Genomic DNA, 18,903 nt, shown 5'->3' with positions numbered 1-18,903 from the left:
AGCATCGGTGTTTGCTGACGTAGCGCAGCTGCCGGTTTCACGAAGAAAACAGGGGAAAACTCGAAGAAATCAATATTAAGTTGAATACTTAGCGCAGCTTCACCAGAGTAACAGGAAAATAAGCAGGAAATGTTCCGTTTCTTTCCTGAAGTAGACAGATCAACATCTGATGATAATAACGTGGATTCTTTATGTTTCTGCTCCTGTGCTTCGAAGAGATGTGGCAGAAAATAGATGAGGATCCCATCCTCGTCGCCAGTGTAAAAATGTAAGAGGCTCCTTTATATAAAATTGTGGTTTATTTAAAGTTGTATGGAAGAAGCACAGCACATCCGTTAGGCTGAAGATGCAGGAGATAAAATACAGTTGGAGTAGAATTTGGAACCAAGGATGTAGGATGCAAGCACGCATCACACATTCCAGGCTCCAGCACAATGGGGTAAATTACAGAGAATAAACAAGCACAGGAAAAGCAAGAATGCAACAGCATATAATATAAAAATATATCATTTTATTAAGTGCAGAATATACGACCCACTGGAGCCAAGAAGAAAGCTTCCAGCCGAATCAAAATCAAACCGTTTTTCCACCAACCAACTATAACACATTCCATTCTACAAATACATCCGTAAGTTCTAAACATTGCATACACAAATTCTAAATGACATTAGGGCAATCTTAATTCTATACTAGAGATGAAGAAAGGACACCATTACCGCAGCGCGGGTTCCTCATTAGCAGGACTGCATGGTAGATCAGCGCCAAATCTGTAAAGAAGACTGCTCTACAGTATCTCAAGTAGATCTGTATTCCAACAATCCTGGCACAAGCACCGCAGTACATCCACTTCCTCTCAGCTCCTCGTAACGTCTCCTCTTCCCATAGCAACTACCCTACATTACAACCTATGACATAGGTATGTTCCAACTCCAACCCCATAGGTACATTCCAACTCCAACCCCACAGTAACATCACAACAAAATGCTACTTCTGGGATAAGGACTCGTCATGCTTCAGTATTGCAAACTTCCTATTTGTTTCAAAGATAGATGGATATATAGGGATTTGTTCACAAGTTAAACCAGAATAACATTGACTAAAGACCTACACCTGCAACACAGTCCATGCTCACTTCAATTTCATGGGATAATAGGTGTCCGTATACCTATTTGAAGTGTTTTCTTGATAACATTAGCTTTCCTGTCCTTGGTCATTGTTACTAAATCTTCCGTGTGGCACTAGAAACATAGTAGAAGAATGTGGAGCGCATTATAGAAAAGACGAAGAAGAAAAGAGTTTTCTGCAGAATATCACTCTTTGTAATAAAATGAGGGTTCACATTGATAGAAAGGTTTTTACCTGCGCCTGCAGTTATTCTTGATCAGTTAGCATTGTTTGTTAAACTATAGCATGCTGGACTAAAATCTCACCGTCTGAAGAGGACTGGCCCATCTATTGGTTAATTTAATGAGAAAGTAGTTCTGCAAATCAGTTCAATGTGTTGTTGGTTACATTATGTAAGTTATTAAAAGAAAAACGTTTCGAGTATTTTGTAAGCAAACAAACATTAGTTTCACCCGTGAGTTTGTGTGCTTGTGTAAACTGCCAAATTAGTGCTTGACCAAATGTTTGTGGGCGTTAGCTATTTATAAAAAAATGTATTTAAGAGGTAAAATAGGAGTTCCCTTATTTTATACCTATATTGGCACATTTAAGTAAGCTTCTGACCTTTTAGTAATGCATCAGCTACAGTGTATGGCAGATGGGTTCGCCTCAAGCTACAGAATGTAGCAGATCTGGATGTTCCAACAAAATGCTTTGGTATGGAAAAGGGTGTGTTAAACACGAACATATTCACTTTAAGAAATGTGTAAGGGCACCAAGGTTTCTGACCCTTCACCTATTCAAAAGTATGCAGTGTCGTGTTATCAAGATCTTTCCATCCTCGAGGACACTATGGGGCGGACGCAAAGTTCAGTCTGAACAAACAATCTCTTGAGAACTGGGCAGCCATTGTCAGTACTACTGCAGAGCCTGTGGTTCACCTCCCAATAAAATGAAAGCGATTCAGAGGGACATTTTCACAATTGGGAAGAACTCTTGGTCAGATTTCCTAATCGAGCTCGCTCCAACTTAAATTTGGTGATCGAAAACAGGGAAACCGTACTCAAAAACAAGTGTGGCTCTTATCTAAACAGGAAGACCTTAAATCTATCGAAGAGTAATAGTAACATCCAGGTTATACTAAAGTCGCAGAAAGAAAAGCTCCACCAGCCATACTTGAACTGTGCGCTAAGTAAGACAATGCTTAAGCAGATTCTCTTTGCAAGACTTAAGGCTCTTCCAATCAAAGATCTAAATTCCTGCTGGAAGTCACTTAAACATTGAATCTTACAGACTATCACCTAAAGAAGGGATGATTGGACCAGCTCATCTGTATATGCCCAGTTATTCTAAAAGCTCGCCGCACTTTATTAAAGTTACTTTACTTAAAATATGGAGTCCGTTTGTGCAGGGAACCTAAAGAGCTGCTTTTCAATTTGGAAACTCCTGTGGAGTTGTCAAGATTTGCCAGATTTATAGAACTAACCCGAAAACTGCTAACCGCACAGATCTGTACAAGCACTGATGCATCAGCCAACATTCTTAAATGTCACTATATTCCAGAATACTGATAAATCCGAAGTATAAATGGGTCAATTTTTTCACATGTGGTACTGAACACTTCAAGATCTGGACTGGTTGCAACACACGTTCCTATGATCTGGCTGGTGCTTTTGGCTCGATAAATTTGGCATGGCCTGCACAGAAATGCACTCCCCTCCAGGTTGCACCCTTAGATGTGGATTGCACAGTTAAGTGGTCCACTCCATGTTGCTCCTATTACAATATGTTGTAGGCAAACAAAAGTTAGTTTCACCTGTGAGTTTGTGTAAACCACCAAGCTAGTGCTTGACCACATGTTTGTGGGCGTTAACTATTTTTAATTCTTTTTTATTTCAGAGGTAAAACCTTATTTTATACCTGTATTGGCACAACCAAGTAAGCTTCTGGCTTTTTTTTTTAGGTCGAGCCTGTCCCATTCCGCAGGAATGGATAGGGTTGAATTTTAGTGTTGCATCAGGAAAGCTAAACCAGCAGGCGGATTTCCACAAGTGCATGTGATCGTGAACGCGCATCTGCCTGCTGGTTTAGCTTTCCTGATGCAACTCCGTCACTTCAAAGGGATCCGGTCTGCCCCCTGCTGCACGCGCTTTCCATCCAGCGCGGCATTACGCCCGTTTATCAAAGCCGGCATTCTTCCCTGCAGCGACCATCTGGCTCGCCTATCTACTCCTCCCTCCTGGCTCCTGCGCATCTTCATTTATTACCTCTCAGTAAACAAGCTTCAAAGGAGCTGCTATCATCATTCACACCTCCCGTGCTTAGCAGGCAGAACGGTGCCCATTTGCCTTGCATACCATGCTAAATTCATAAAAGAAACGCTTTATAATGAGCTGTTTACTTTCGTTTCATGGTGGAACAAAGCCAGGTGAGCCGTATCATACCTCACTGATAACTATCGTCTATTGTAGCAAACACCAGATTCAACTTGTGACTTCAGGCGCTACACGCATCTTTGCAGGGTGTGTGCACAACCTAACGCCATTTTTTGTAGCTACCTTTACGAGTATCATTGGGTATTACGACCCTGTCTACGTGCCTTGAAGTAGCATCCTGATGGCTTAAGGCGATTGCTCACAAGTCCGCACTCGATGCACTCTCTTATCTTCTCCTTCCTGCTGCCCAGGCTCCGCATTTCACCCATTGAAATAACTTTAGAGCAGCATAAAAGGGTATACAAACAAAGTAATGTAACTAAATAGAACATATATTCTTAACTAAATGTGGCATATACATGGATAATATATGGAACGTATGTAAGCATAACATACCATATGTAGAGTGCAGATTCAGAGTGCAGAGTGCAGATTCAGAGTGCAGAGTGCACTCAGCACCACCACAGCATCACTCAGTACCACCACAGCATCAATCAGCACCACCACAGCATCAATCTGTGCAACCATTCAACAACTACTGGTTCAATTATGTTCTCTCAATGTTTCAAGCTTTATTACAAATGTCACAAAAAGATGTTATTTCACTTCTGTTTTTGGATTTTCATCACAATAAAATACACTGAACATAATCTTCACAAAAGTTATTTACAAAAGTTTAAGCTATTGCCATTATAAATTACAATCACTTTTATTTAAGTATTAATTATTTTAAAAAATTAAAAGCCGTTGTTATTTAGAATATCAATACATCTAAGTCACGTAAATACAAAATATGTTGCATTACAAATGCTATAGGTGTCACGTTTGTGAAAGTTATAACTATTGGCATTGAAAATGACAAAACTATTAATTTAGCTATTTTCAAAACCAACACATAAATAAAAAAATTGTCATTTACAAGACCAATAGCTCAAACTTTCATAATGCGAGACCTATTTCATTGCAAATGCTTGTTTTAGAAAGACAGCAGCTTCAGTGAATGGGAGGTGGGTGCGCCTCGGGGTGCAGAATGCAGCAGGTCTGGATGTTCCAACACAATGCTTTGGTATGGAAAAAGGGTGTGTTAAACTCGAACATTTCCACTTAAAGAAATGTGGAATGCACCGAGGTTTCTGGCCCTTCACCTATTCTAAAGTATGCCGTATCGAGATCTCTCCAGCCTCGAGACAGTGGAAGAAACTGAAATGGGCATTGTCTGTCTGATTAGCCTTGTTTACACCCAGTGGGACAAGAGAAGCCGAATTCACAAATGAATCTAGATGAACTGCTGTTTAAAGTGGGAAGTCTGGCTAGTGGGAGTAGCATGACCTGTCAGTGGCGGTTTTAAACACATACCAAATTGTGTTACGATTTCTTTTTAAACGATTATCATAGTTCTGCAAAAAAAACGTGGTCACACATTTTCCTAAAAAGGAGGACTTGTATCATCAAAACCTGAAAGTCTGTGAGGTTTTAACCAGCCATGTTAGAGTGCTTTTGGGGTCTATTGGGAACGAAGAACATTCGTATTGCATATCTAAATTGTCTTTTGGGATAATTTGTGTTTGTAATGAAAGAGTTTGTGAGTTGAGAAGCATTTTTCTTTGAATTTGTATACTGTTTTACTTAGACCAAGTAAAACTTTAGCCTGAGTTAATGATTACTTTCTGTTTGAAACGCTGCATTCGTTCAGGTTTGGGAATATACTTGTTTCATATTGTTTTACTTTATTTTCTTTTGTTACATTACTCGGAATTGTCAAAATCAATGCTGTGGTAAACTGTGCTTTTCCAATAGACGGGTACCACCAGGGTCCTCTCTCTCTGATGTGCTCTATACTCAGACTGTTGGACTTTTTTTGTTTAAAAACACAACATGGAAACATTTAATGTGACTTTCTATACTGTCTGTGCCAGATGTAATGTCAGCCATGTACTTTACTGGGGGGGGGGGGGGTTTGTAGGAGACTCAAGTTTCATTATGCCACTGAGCCATATCCAGTGTTGGCTGATACATATAAACAGTGGTAGGGAGAGGCCGGGGGAAAAGGGTGTTTTATAATAAAGAAAGAAAACTTACCTGATCCTGCTTCTGTATCGCACCTCGGTGCTCTTCTGCTTCTTGGTCCCAGCAGCCTCTGGGACAGCAGCAGAGGCTCCCTGTGCATCCTCATCATCCGGCTTTCCACACGCGGACCTCAGTCCGAGTCTGTCCGTGTTGGCACTGTCACCTATTGTCAGTGCAAAGGATTTTTGTGTTTTTAGGTCTCGGCTAGAAGCGCGTTCTCGCCAGAGAACTATAGCTGTCCGCTCAGCCGACAACATGGGGAGACAAGAGCTGGCCACGCGCGTAGCATTGTCTATGGCCGCGTCGGATTCCGACGCGCGCGTGAGCTTGTAACGTAGACAGCTCATGCGCGCGACCCAATTCCAAGGCGCGCGTCGGAATCCGACGCTGCCATGCTTTTGAATGCTGCGCGCCTTGTAGGTTTTGGTTTTAGGTTTTGGTTTCTCATTTTCACTAATGCGTGTGCGGTGAGCCGCCCCCACCCCCCTTCATAGCATGCATGCAATATGTTCCTGAGCCTGCCCTGCCCTGCCTCCGACACACTCTTCACCCCACTGTCCTCCTAAGCAACGCACTGCGCCCCCCATCTCTCAGAGTTATCAGCCTCACTCGGCCAGTAGTAGATGTCAGCAAAATTGTCCATGGAATTGGGTAAGTCTTTTGTTTTTTTTATACCAGTAGCACTGGATCTGTGTGGTTATTCCACAATGAGACTCGTGTATGTCATAACCTCATCGGGAGCTACCAGGCCAGTCGCAATAATTCATTCCAGCGCCGGCACTTAGTTTATGGTGAACTTGTGGTCAGAGACTTTGAGGGTTAGTGCTCATATGCCTGAGGTATTTCCACATGTTAATTGAGTCCCAGGGAACGATTGTTTCAGGGTCCGCCGTGTTTTTTTTGGATAGCTGGGATTTTAAGTACTAAGGAGTCAGTGCTCCAAAGTTGCCGGGAGCTACCACAAGGTTTCGGTTTCTTGGCAAGATAGTGCGATTGACCGGAGTGAGTGCTCGAGAAGGGCAGGAAACGCGCATTCCCGAATGCCAGAATGACTAATGTCCCCTCACTACCCTCCACAGCCCCTCGTGCCCCTTCCCACCCCGCTATGAAGAGGAGTCCCCGGGAGGCGGGTTTAATTGCTCTCTGGGGACTGCGCGCGCCTCTCACCTTGCCTGGAAAGATAGATGAGATAGAAAGAGGACAGGCGGCTGGCAAGAACAACACTGAGGCAAAAGAGCAGTGGCTTAGAGGGGTTGCCTTCGCCTCAGACCTAGCTAATGATGAAGGACCCCGCCCCGTCAGGCATTTCCGTGCCAAAATATCTCCCACACTGACTCTGGGATAGAATGTGCTTAGCAGAGCCACGGATACTTAACAAATGAGCAGAGTACACCATGGAGATGTGGATATGTGCCATTGAACATGCCGAAGGCGCCAGCCCACACGTTCCCAAATACAATGTGCGTTTTGTACATGAAGTTAGTTGCTTCTTGTAATGTGTGCGTGGACGCTGCAGTAAAAACAGGATGTGGCATAACGGCCGGAGCTGCCGACCTTGGAGCTGGATTACCGGGTTCGAGCCTCGTCTTAGACTCCACATCCTGTGGTTCTGAGCAAGTCACTTAATCTCCCGGTGCCTAGCAACACCTTCAGGTCGAGTTTGTGCTATATAAAACTGCAAAAAGCAAAACAAAGTGTGAGTTTAACTTCATAGGGCTTTTCCCCGGCATGCCAAAGCTGCTTTCCTGTGACTTTAATCATAGGTACCTGTTAGCACCGCTGATTGGATGCACAGTGATTCTCAAAAGAGTCCATGCCGAATTCTAGGCCTGTGTGCTGTATTTCGTGCTAGTGTGGTGCCGGGCCACAGCTGATGACAGGCATCCACTCACGTGGCACATTGTTTGCTCTCGGGTTACTTGGCACCATGGCCTGTGGCATCACTGATTAATTTCTGTGGGGCCCTCTGTAAGGTAGGCCTCGGCTGCACATCAGGTGTGCATGGGCCCTGGGCGCTATGCATTCAATCAGCATTGCAGCGTTCCGATTTCAGTGCATATTCGATTATATGAGCCGTGTAGTGCTCTAGGTCTGTGAGGGTGTCTGTTAGCAACAGCTAACCACTCACAAACAATGTTTATATACCAATTGCAATTTTTTTTTTTTTAATGCAAAGCATTGTCATTTACAATGCCAGTAACTCAAACTTTAATCCTGCGAGACCTATTGCATTGCAAATGCTTGTTTATAGGTGGAGCTATGCACTCAAGAAAACTTGGTTAAAGAAGTCTAGATCTCTCCTCACTAAATTGTTTATTTAGGGACGCCCTGGCTGGATTAAAAAGTGCCTGTGACTTAATGAATGGGTATGAGGTATAATATCCCAGATGCCCTAGATTTTTGGCATGTATCAATACTAACCATTATCTATTGCTAGTTTCCTTGTGAGCTCTGTATGGGTGCGACTGGTGGTGTCCCGCTATTTACATGGGTTCGAAAAGCTCAATTATTGTCAAATTGACACACTTGATGAGATCATAGTGAGCTCTATAAATCAGCTTCCGTATGGATTCCTCCTTGGTTCACATATTTTTGAGATACTGTTTAAAGTTGCAGACTGCTGGTCGCTCACTACAATTGTATCCATCCTGCTAGAATAATAAAATATCATCTATTTATATTATCCGTATGCCCTCCTCATATGCTGTGCTAGAATATAAGATCCATCATTGCTCTTAACATACCTCTGGGTTGTAGGTTAAAAGGCACTGAAATATTGCTCACGACGCAGTACTCCCATTTTGTATGCATTTGCTTAATCTTGGTGCTTTTTATAAAACCCATTTTGCATCTAAATGGCAGTGTCTACCGAAACTCTAAGGACCTATAAGCAAATGACTCTGCGTTCTAGAGCAAAGACCTATTCGCTTTGCCAATGCCTGTTGTTCTTTTAATTAAGCATATCGGTTGCGGAAGTAGCATTTCTACAAAGAGTAACTCATTCTATTACTGTCCATTCTGTATCATATGCTTAATAGTCTTTTATCTTTTTAGTGTTATTCGTTCCACGGCCATATGTGTATTCTGAATGTTACACATGTTGTAGTATGTGTCATTTAGCCTTCCTTGTCATGCCCACAAATTTGAATACCAGGTCTGCAGGTCAGAGCAATTAAACCTGATGCCTAGTTAGTGACCGAAGCAAGTTCCTGTTGCTTTGCCTTTAAATAGTAGTTGTTAAATTGGAGTAAGATGTCTTTTCTATTTAATTTTCACGTCACCTGCTCTGCCTGCAGACTGTATATGAGATAAATGTAGTAAAATATTTGCATACTTTTATGAGAAATTATGTCTTTGGCGCAGAAGAACTGGCAAGGCATGTTTGCTACCTTAAAGCACATTTTGACTCCTAAGGTAGAGGGTTAATGTGCGTGTTTCTGGTCCAAGGAGGACCTGGCCTGGCCTGGCAGTTCGGGCTGGACTGTTCCCACAGGGAACAGGGTCAAGACTGATTTGCATATGGCTGGGTTTAAACTGGACTGGCATGGGGGAGCAAAACAATGATGGCGTTGGGCCCTGATCTCAATACTGGGGTGAATGTTTGACATTTTTCAACATTCTGTCCATCAATTGTTCTTTCAGCTTGTTCTCTGTGCATAGCCTGCCATCCCCATCAATTTCAAAAGGATACCACATGTTTGCAGATACTCCAAGATGATGCTCTTTTGTTGGCACCAGGCAGTACAGCAGCCAAAGGAACTCTTGCACCAGTACAGAAGGCATGGTGGGTCAGGAGCTTTCAACTCTGTATCCATATACTTTTTCTTCTGCCCCATGCACAAAACTGCTTTAGCTCATTCCTAAAGGAGCACAAGTGGACTGTGGTAACGAGAGCGTCCTACCACCTGTCAAATTGACAAGATATCTCAGTGGACCACTGGGTCCTTCAAATAGTGCGTTCTCTTTCCAGGAGTTTGCCTCTCACCAGTTCTTCCGTCTCCTATGCCACTTCGGTCAACCTTGCCCTCATTCTGCAGCTTTGAGGTCTCAATTCTCTTGAACAAACAAGCTGTAGAATTCGGCCTGCAGTACACAAAAGTTACTCTTTTCTTTCTTTTCCCCAAGAAAGATGGAGGGGGTTTCATCCCATTCTCGTCCTTGGTTTTGAACAACTTTCTCCACAAGTAGAAATGCAAGATACTGTCTTTGCATAGGTTGTGTTGGCTCTGAAACTGAGAGACTGGATTTTGTCCCTCAACCTGTAAGAAGTGCATTTTCACCTACAGGTTCAGCAGACATGGACTTGGTACCTGTGTTTGTGGTAGGCTCCACCCACTCCCAATTCACTGGCCTTCCATTTAGGTTAACATCCCCACTTTGAATCTTGACCAAGGCGATGTTGGTGGTTGCTGCAGGGGGATGTGTGTATTCTTGAACCTTGACCACTGAAGGCAGATTCACCACAGCTAACGTTGAACCACCTCCACGACCTCTGTGCTGTTCAACTTTGGGGGTTTCTATCAGTGTGTTCAAGTGTATCTGGAGCCTCCTCTTCATTAGGGCAGTATTGGGACATCTGTCAAGGCTTTTCTGTCTCCCCACGGGATTCAGAACCCATCTGCTCCCCAATGGCATCTGCCACAGGGATGACCAATGCCTCCACACTAGGGTGGGGTTCAAGTCTATATGACAAAGGTGTTGTATCAACCTACTCGAGCTTTGCTCAATCTGCCTGGCACTGAAGACATGTGTAGCGCCTTTGCGGAAAGCTTTAGGGGACACTTATAGCTGAATTTGGATTTTCCATTCCATTAGGCGTTTCCTCGGTTTCTAAAACAACGGAGTCGGGGCCGTACACAAATGATCCTAACAGCACCAGACTGACCATGGAAGGTATTATTTGCAGCTCTGCTTTGCTTGTCCCTGTATCCTCCTCTTCTTTTCAGAGCAAACCTTTGTCTGCAGTTGAGGGGTTTTGTCTTACATCCCAACATCCAGGCTCTGTCTGCCTTTGTTTGCTCACCGACAGTCTGTAGTAATGATACCCACATGAAACTCTGGGTATAGGTAAGCTTTATTCAGACAAGCTCATCACAACAGTAACGGTGCGTCGGCCACCATCGGTAGCCTGACTCCAACTGTCGCATGCCAACTGTCGCTCATGGAACCGAACAGTGTGTATATTTCAAAAGGATAGAACAAGGGCCCAGACGCAACCAAGCTCAAGAAAAGAACTATGCCCGTTACAACACAGTCCCTGATTGTTATGAGGCATCTAAAGGGGTCAACCTCCATGTTCCCTTCTTCATTGTTGTAATTGCTCCGTGGGACCTTAACTAGATGCTCAGTTTCTTCATGTGGTCTCCGTTCAAGCCAATGCATAGCAGCCCATTGCTCTTGTTGACTTTTAAAACCGTGTGTCTGATTGCTATTGGCTTGGTGTTTTAGCAAGCTGAAGGCTATGCCTGTTTGCCGTCTTTACTTCACTCTTCCAGGTAAGCTGGTTCTCTGGACTAAAGCTTCTGATGCCCTCATCCCACTAAGAGGAAGAGAGGATTAACCACTTGGATCATTATAGGCCTCTACGTTTTAATGTGGACAGGACCTGTGGTTACTAGATTGATGATATGCCAGTACCAAAAAGGGCAGAGACATTCAGATGAGTCTGCTTTCCAGATAGTGTGTTGTGTATTAAGATCTGCTATGCTTTTACCAAATGCCAAAATGGAGCCTCCTGAGGGCATCATGCCCGTTGTGCCACAGTGAAAGCTACTTTGGTGTTCTATAGGGGTGTCTAGCCCCGGACATCTGTCGGGGCATCTTTGACCAGATATTATTGCCTTGACTTGGAAGCCTACAGGGATGGCCATTTTCCCAGATTTGTTCTGCAGGACTTTTTGGTTTGACGTTCACCTCAGATCCACCACCGGAGAGGTCTGCTTGGGTATTTATTCGAGAGTTGAGGATTCTGCAGGTGGAAGTATACATCTGAAGAACACATTACTTACCTTTAGTAACAATCCTTCTGAGTGAAGCGCCATCTATCTGCACATTGCTCAATAATTTACTCACCTCCCTGTTTAGAGGGGTGGGATCCCTTAATAAGGTTCCAGTTTAGTCTTGGTACACTGCATACAATTGTCAGCCTTATTGGCCTCACCTCGGCCTCTAAGGCCATGTAAAAAACACACTGGGAACTGATGACCTTGCACCTGGATGACACTTGTATGGCTTTGTTGACGCCATGTTCAGGGTGGTACCTGGCATTGATGAACAGTTGAGCATCCCCTACTAGCACAGGAGAGCAGTTTTGACTTTTCCAGATCTAGTGTTGTGCCTGGAGCAGATTCAAGAGATTAAGAATCGGCATTTAGGGTAGCCTTTAGAAAGAATGTTGCCAAAGCTACATAACTTGTTGTTCCTCTCTTTTTCAAATAAATTATCTTTATCTAGGTTAGCTAGTGTTGGTATCACTAACCCGTATCTTCTCATTGAGTTTCAGATTTTTAGCTCGAACTTTATCCCATGGATGTCTAAATTGCTCCATTTAAGTAAATATAATTGGTTCAAAACATATTAGAAAATCTTATTGTTAAGTTTACGTTGCAATTCTAATAATGTTGCAGGAGTGGTTTGTGAATTAAGTTTGTATAAAGCAGAAGAGAACCCTTTGATATCTTTGGACTAGAGTGAGAGGAACGCATGGTACCTACTGTGCACTTTTTGGAATTTCAATACAGTAAAACGATTGCTTTTTAATTCTATTGGCAAAAAAAGTGTGTTTTGAAGATGATTTTCATGGTAGGATAGTAGAACGTGTCTACGTCTGACTGTTTATCCATCATGGAGATATTCGTTCATGCCCCCTTTCTCCAATAGACCACAGGTCCCACAGTTGCATGTACTGTATGGTTATCATTGCAACAAACCCATTTGTACATATTATTAATTGCAGGATATGTTGTGCTTGTGCATACTGCACAGCACTTGAAACGCTCTTCCATTGGTTTCTCATTCTCAGAAGGAAGCCAGATCTGGATTTATGTCAGTCTGACTGATAGTTTCTATTCATTCAGAAGAGTTTGTTTTGGTGTACAGCACACCTTAAGAGGAGTTTATTTTAATTTGCCTGACAATTACTTTGAGCAGGAAATAATCTTGTGTTTTTTAAACATCAATAAATAAACAAGTTGGTGCTGCACTTGTGAATGTATTTAGTATTTTTCAATTGGGATTGATGATTTTGTGATTTGGAACATAATTTAAATATTTTGTTTTTTAATGGTTCATGCGGAGATGTACAGTGTCCTGGGGGCGGGGGAAGGAGTTTGTCATTCACACACAGAATGCTTTTTTCATTGTTTTTATTTTACATTGTGGAATATTAATAGTTAGTATAGAGTTCTAAGTCTAGCCTCTGTCTCCTCTGCAATGTCTTTAATAGCCTCTTGATTCCTGTAGTATGCAGTTTATTCACTTTAGTACATTTTCCTTTGGTTTCTGGGCCAGGGTCTTATAGTATTGCATTCTCTCTTTGGTAGAGGTTGACCTGTTTAGCCCCTCTCGAATCTCAGAGAAGGTCCTTCTACACTTGCTGAAGCACCCCAGTGTCAACCATGAGGTGAAGTTTGATGAAACCAACCGCCAAGCCCATGAACATTATCTGTATGAGCGAAACCAGCCAGTGGACTACTTCATCCTCATCTTACAGGTATCTGTTATGGTTGTATGACCTAATCACTACTGCTTGAACCACGATTGCCTGAACCACGACCTCCTAAACCACGAAAGTTTATACATCGATCTTTTCATTACAACTACTTTTTTTAGTACGACTTCTGTACAACGAAAATCCTTTATTTATTCATTATTTGTGGGGGGTAAACACCCCACACCCCCCAAAGCTCCCTTATTTTCGTTTTGCTTGAAGTCAAATTGTTTATACGTTAATTTAAATACTAATGTTAATCAATTCATTTTTTTTAAATAATACTCCAAATAATATATATATTTTTTAAATTACATTCTTTTTAAGATATGACCTACCTTTGTCATGTTCTATGCTCGTACAACCGATTACGCCAACCAGGGTGCATTCTAAACGATGCCAATTTCATTTTTTTTTTCTAAACCTATTGCATTAAACAAATGTTTCTGATTGGGCAGAGATGAGTGACGTTTTACTCCAATAGCCCAATCGTAGTTAGCTTAAAGGGATGGTAGGCGGAAGACATAGTTGACAAGTGACGTGGGCGTCAAGTCGTGGTTCCGGCCGTCGTGGTTCCGTCCGTCGATGTTGTGCAGTCTCCGTTGTTCTTTCCTCGTTGTTCGGGTGAGTCGTTGCTCGAACATCGTGGTTTAGGATGTTTCCCATCTGTTATATGCTTTGAGCTGCAAGCGCTGTGTGTTGGTGACCGTGGTTCCCCAGTAACCCTTCCTTTAATCATAATCCTACTCAAGAGGGAGAACATGGTATTACCCACAGGGATGTATGTAAGCTATGCATGTGAGACAAACCATTACCCTTCTTGCACCCCAATCATCTTCTGCTGAGGTATATAGAACTGCCAGTAGGAAGGCATGTGGTACATTCATAGATTCCATTTGTCATTCCTTTTTACTATATATTTCTTTTACAGGCGTTCTTCCTACTGCTGATACCAAAGGCACTCTCTCAACCGTTGCAATTATCAACCGAACCAGTTCACCCACAGCTTAGGAGGATAAGATGGCTGCCTTTGCACAGGCACCTGTGCTGTTTTCATTATGCACTGTGGTTTTAATAGATTGCCCTCAACATGTACCAGATCAACAAGTCACCCTTAGTAGATTAAAATCAAGCTACATGTTTGTTGTCCCAGTGTCATGTATGTTGGATGAAGTCAATCTGCTTTGTTTCGAATTTCACACCTATATTCTTCCTTTTATTTGTTTTTCTTTCTCTTCAGGGAAGAGTGGAAGTGGAGATTGGAAAAGAGGGCCTGAAATTTGAGAATGGAGCCTTCACATACTACGGTGCTTCTGCACTGACCTCTGCATCCTCAGGTGAGAGCCAATACTTAGAATTGATTTCATAAATTACTGCTCAATCGGGTGAGGGTGTTCTTTGGAGAGTGAGAACCCTGAACTGACAGTGGTGTCCTCTGGCGAGAGTTCTCACTAGAGACAGAAGGGCCAGTGGGAATCTCTGGGTTACTGCTGTAATCAGATGAGACATTTTTCAGGCATGGATCTTATCACTGACAACTCAATCCCTAGATGATGGCTGTCTAGAGGTAAACCTCTCCATAATCGTCTTATTATTGGCACGTGGGCGAGATTTCCAGAAGTTTCCACTTTGGCAGTTGATCTTAATGAGAAGGCCATGTTCGTCCTCAGGACAGGAACTGAGAGCTCCTCAGTCACAAAAAGTGTCTTTAAGTGAGACATCCCCCTGCTTATCCTAAAGCAGATATCAGATGACTGAACATTTGGACTACTGGTGGCGGGTGGTTTGTGTCTGATCCAATGATAGAGGGTGTTTTCCAGCACTCGATCTTTCATAGTTTCACAATCTGCTTGTGATAAAGCCCCCCTCCCCACTTTTCCTCGTATTTGCAGGTTATTGAGAGGCGCTTGATTTTGTAAGATGCGATACATGCAAATGTAACTTCCCTTTCGACATTACCATTTATGCTAAATTGGCCTAATTCGATGCTACTCCCATATTAAACCGTAGGATTTATTTGTTTTCTAATATTGCACTTAAATGCCAGAGCGATACCTTGAATGGAACAGAGTGGTTAGTGCCAAAGATGATTCATGTGAGAATGGTAGCTCCATTAGGACCAGGATACCATCCTGGGTGATAGTACGCTTTACAAACCTGCATAACATTGATAAATATTGGGTCAATAAATGTTCCTTCTGTGGCAAACGGGTATGTACCCTGCCCTGAGTGACCGGACTGGAGGTGAAATGGGTATCCTGACATTTGTTGGCCCTTCTTACATGCCAATATCATCTGTGTACTGACAACTAGGCCTGTCCTTAGTAAAGTCTCAGTCCAAACCCTATTATTTGCCCTGGATGGCTACATCAGGCATGGTCTTTCATGGGCATGGGACTGCTGTCCATGTCCTGAGTTGACGACATACAGTGGTAGTGGTAGTGGCAGTGTAGAGATTTTTGTGAATAGTTTGGAACATACTTTTTTCCCTGTAATGGCCTATCATCCCTACTCATGTAAAGTTCACTTACGTATAGCACCAGGGCCCTTGCATTCCCATTCCATGTGCATGTCAAATGCATGAATGCATTGTGCATCTGTGGCACATATGTGGTAGCAAGACTGCCTGTGTGGGGAAATTATGATTACTGGGACCACTCATATCAATTTGGATTGCCCCTTGTTTATCGTGACACAAGATGGAGGGTGGCTCCAGCTTACCAGATGGTTGAAGTGTATTACCTGCATTTCTAATCTGGAACACACTGAAGTACAGGAGGATAAAGACAGGGCTTTCTAAGAAATTCTATTAGGACCCTTTTAGCTGGGGATTGTCAATTACATTTTTCTGAACATTGACATTTGGTGGATGGTAGGGGAGAGGGGAGATTTTGTTGATAAAGGTGAGGACGTTTTGAGATTGGGCCCGCTCCTTTGACCGTTCCTGATTGCTACTTCAGAAAGGTTGTTGACAGTCAGGTGCATAGTCTTCACACATTGTACCCAAGTATTGGTTACACCTGCTTAGAGCTAGTATCATTACTGCCTGCTGTGAGAGCCATAACCTTTTACAAAGGCTGTATTTGCATCCAGAAAATGACATTTGAAAGGAAACCACCTCAAAGCAGTTCCAGGACCTTCGACTGTGAAGCAACCCACTAAGTCTGGAACATGTGTATACAAGTGGGATGCAAACGACCCCACTTTGTTCCAGTTACAAATTCTTCTTGACCAACTAAGCGAGTGCTCCACAGAGCACCATAAGAGCTGCTGTGAGACCTTCCTGCATGACAACTCTCCCAAAGATGGAGGAAGGTCACCTGAAGTCTTCACAACTTGCTGGGAATGCTGTGGGCCCGCCTCGTATCTAATAGGTGTTCTACCTGCCCAGAGGGAAGGAGACTTCATGCACCTGAAGGAGAAAAAACAGTCCAGGAAGAGGAGCCTAGCCGTGTCCCTGATGTGTGGAACACCCAACGGTAAGCCCAGTGACCTTGGAAGTGAAATTGGAAGCGGCTCACATCGTGAGGTCTTTCGGTCTCCTTTTGGGATTCCTGTGGCAAACTATGTGAAGAAACTACAAATGTAGAACAAGTGTGTGCTGTTCATGCTCCTACAGTAAGCCTGAGGGTCATGTGCTGCCACTGCCCGTGGAACGTGTCCTTGAGTATCATTGCTGCTGGAGTCAAGGAGCTGCCTCCGGCCCAGAGAACACAATTGCCAAAGATGGGCATCCGTCGGGCATCCTCCATCTCTGTTCATCCCAGGGCCCCAGCGAGGAGCAGGACCGCCATCTGCAGTCCTTTACTGTCAATGAAGACCCTGTGAGTGCGTTACCAACACGTGTCCCAAGCCCCGCAGCATCAAACGCTGTCTCTGCTGTGGAGGTAACATAGGGATTGAGGTTGAAAGAGTCAGGGAATATAACTTGTATGCAGAAAGAGAAACTTGTTGTTTCTGATAAGTTACTGTAGATATTGGAAAGCACTCTCTAATTCGAAAAGTGTACTATAGGTGAGATGGTGATTAACTAATACACATAGGTGGGAGCAAAAGATCTTTGTATCCGAACCCACCATAAAACTGTGTAGTAATGCGACTTGCTACAACATTTAGGTACTTTCTTTTTACTATGTTAGACTCTGGCCTATATAGTGAATTATTGTGCCGCTGGTTTGACTTTGAGACTCTACTCCCACACTACCTCCCCTAGAAGTCTTTGACTGTTCATCCTCATTACCCCGACTGTCAAGTGCAAAACTAGTGCACTTGGCCCAGTTTACAGAGATGTAATAGTATGGACCCCGGGGACAAACTACCCTAATAACTACAGTTGTGTCCCAGTAGTCTCCTTCTGCCCTGTGGCCCCAGAATGGGGTCTGACAACAGCATAGCTAGAAAGACTAACTATTTGGCACTCTACTAGATCCCTTATAATTAAACTATGCCACATAGATGCAGTACTTGGTTAAGCTTAAAATATTCATTACTTTTCAGACCTGTATATATGTGCCTGGATGTCCATACTTTGATCTCAGATCTTTCCGGGCAGCTGTGCTGACCATCTATATATTGAATATGTCTCTTCTAGTATTGAGTCGAAATTAGCTTAAATAGGCTTAAGGTGTTTGTGACATTTGGTCTCCTTCCCTACTCTCATGTTTAATTTTTCCAATGTTTACAGTTCATCATTCTCCAGTGTCCACCATCCAGCTGCACAATCGAGATCAGTTTGAAACATCCGAAAGTGTGAACTACTCCATGTATTGTCCTGACTACACTGTCCGGGCTCTCTCAGACCTGCAGCTCATTAAGGTAAGTAATTGAATCTGTTTATTAACTGAGAAGTGGCCGTACTCTGTTTTCCAGGTACATTATCTTCATGTGTGGGAAGCCTTCTTCACTGATCTTTGAATCATTTCAAACTCCGAATCTTAGACTAGCTCCCTCCTGATCTGTGATTTAACCATCGTGGAATGTGCACTTCTCTGCAGTCACCAAATCTCTCTGCCTATTTGCTGGATTCTGGAATACTTTACAATGGAAAAAATAGTAATTTAAATGTATTCTAAAGGCAGCATTTCTTTCTTTGTGTTAAGTAAGAAAATGAGAATGTCAAAATCTTTTTTGAAAGGTTTTGATGCTCAAAGCTATATTAAAAGCCTCTTAAAAAAGGAAATTAGCTGTTCTTAAAGGTGTAGGTCTCGAGTACATTGTCCACTCTGAAGCAGGATCCCTTCTAACTCAAAAGCCTTTAGAAAATGAGTTTTTAAGATGCAGTTCAATCTTTTGTGCACATTATCATTTGCAGCAGTTCTTGTTTAGGGATGTATGCAGTTAGCATATGCTGCTTTAGATCACATGTTGTGCACATATTGTGCGCACTACAACGATCTAGCTTTGTCTCAAATGTATTTCTTTAAAGAGGTACTTTTTATTTTGAGACCTTAGGACTGGCGATCCCAGAGACCCATCAACCATGGAACCCAGAGGCTCCAACTTCAGAAACCATAGATTTCCCGCATCCACAATGAAACTTGCACCCAGGACTAAGAGCCATATCTTGGATCTCGAGCATCAACACCAAGG

The 18,903-nt window shown here is 42.9% G+C and overlaps 2 protein-coding genes across 7 annotated transcripts in view; one reads left to right on the top strand and one right to left on the bottom strand.

Annotated features, from left to right (window-relative positions):
• LOC144792096 (uncharacterized) overlaps positions 1-18,903 on the bottom strand; it is a 710,230-nt gene that overhangs the window by 50,780 nt on the left and 640,547 nt on the right. The gene's annotated exons all lie outside the window — the stretch shown is intronic.
• CNNM3 (cyclin and CBS domain divalent metal cation transport mediator 3) overlaps positions 1-18,903 on the top strand; it is a 289,936-nt gene that overhangs the window by 112,842 nt on the left and 158,191 nt on the right. For both annotated transcript variants that reach the window (XM_078666961.1, XM_078666962.1), the window contains exons 4-6: positions 13,148-13,317; positions 14,555-14,651; positions 17,999-18,129. In XM_078666961.1, coding sequence (XP_078523087.1) covers positions 13,148-13,317; positions 14,555-14,651; positions 17,999-18,129 — 398 coding nt within the window. The remainder of the gene's footprint in view (positions 1-13,147; positions 13,318-14,554; positions 14,652-17,998; positions 18,130-18,903) is intronic.

This window comes from Lissotriton helveticus, chromosome 11, assembly GCF_964261635.1.
Source record: "Lissotriton helveticus chromosome 11, aLisHel1.1, whole genome shotgun sequence".
Classification (NCBI taxonomy): Eukaryota; Metazoa; Chordata; class Amphibia; order Caudata; family Salamandridae; genus Lissotriton; species Lissotriton helveticus.
This window is presented reverse-complemented; position numbering and strand designations above follow the sequence as displayed.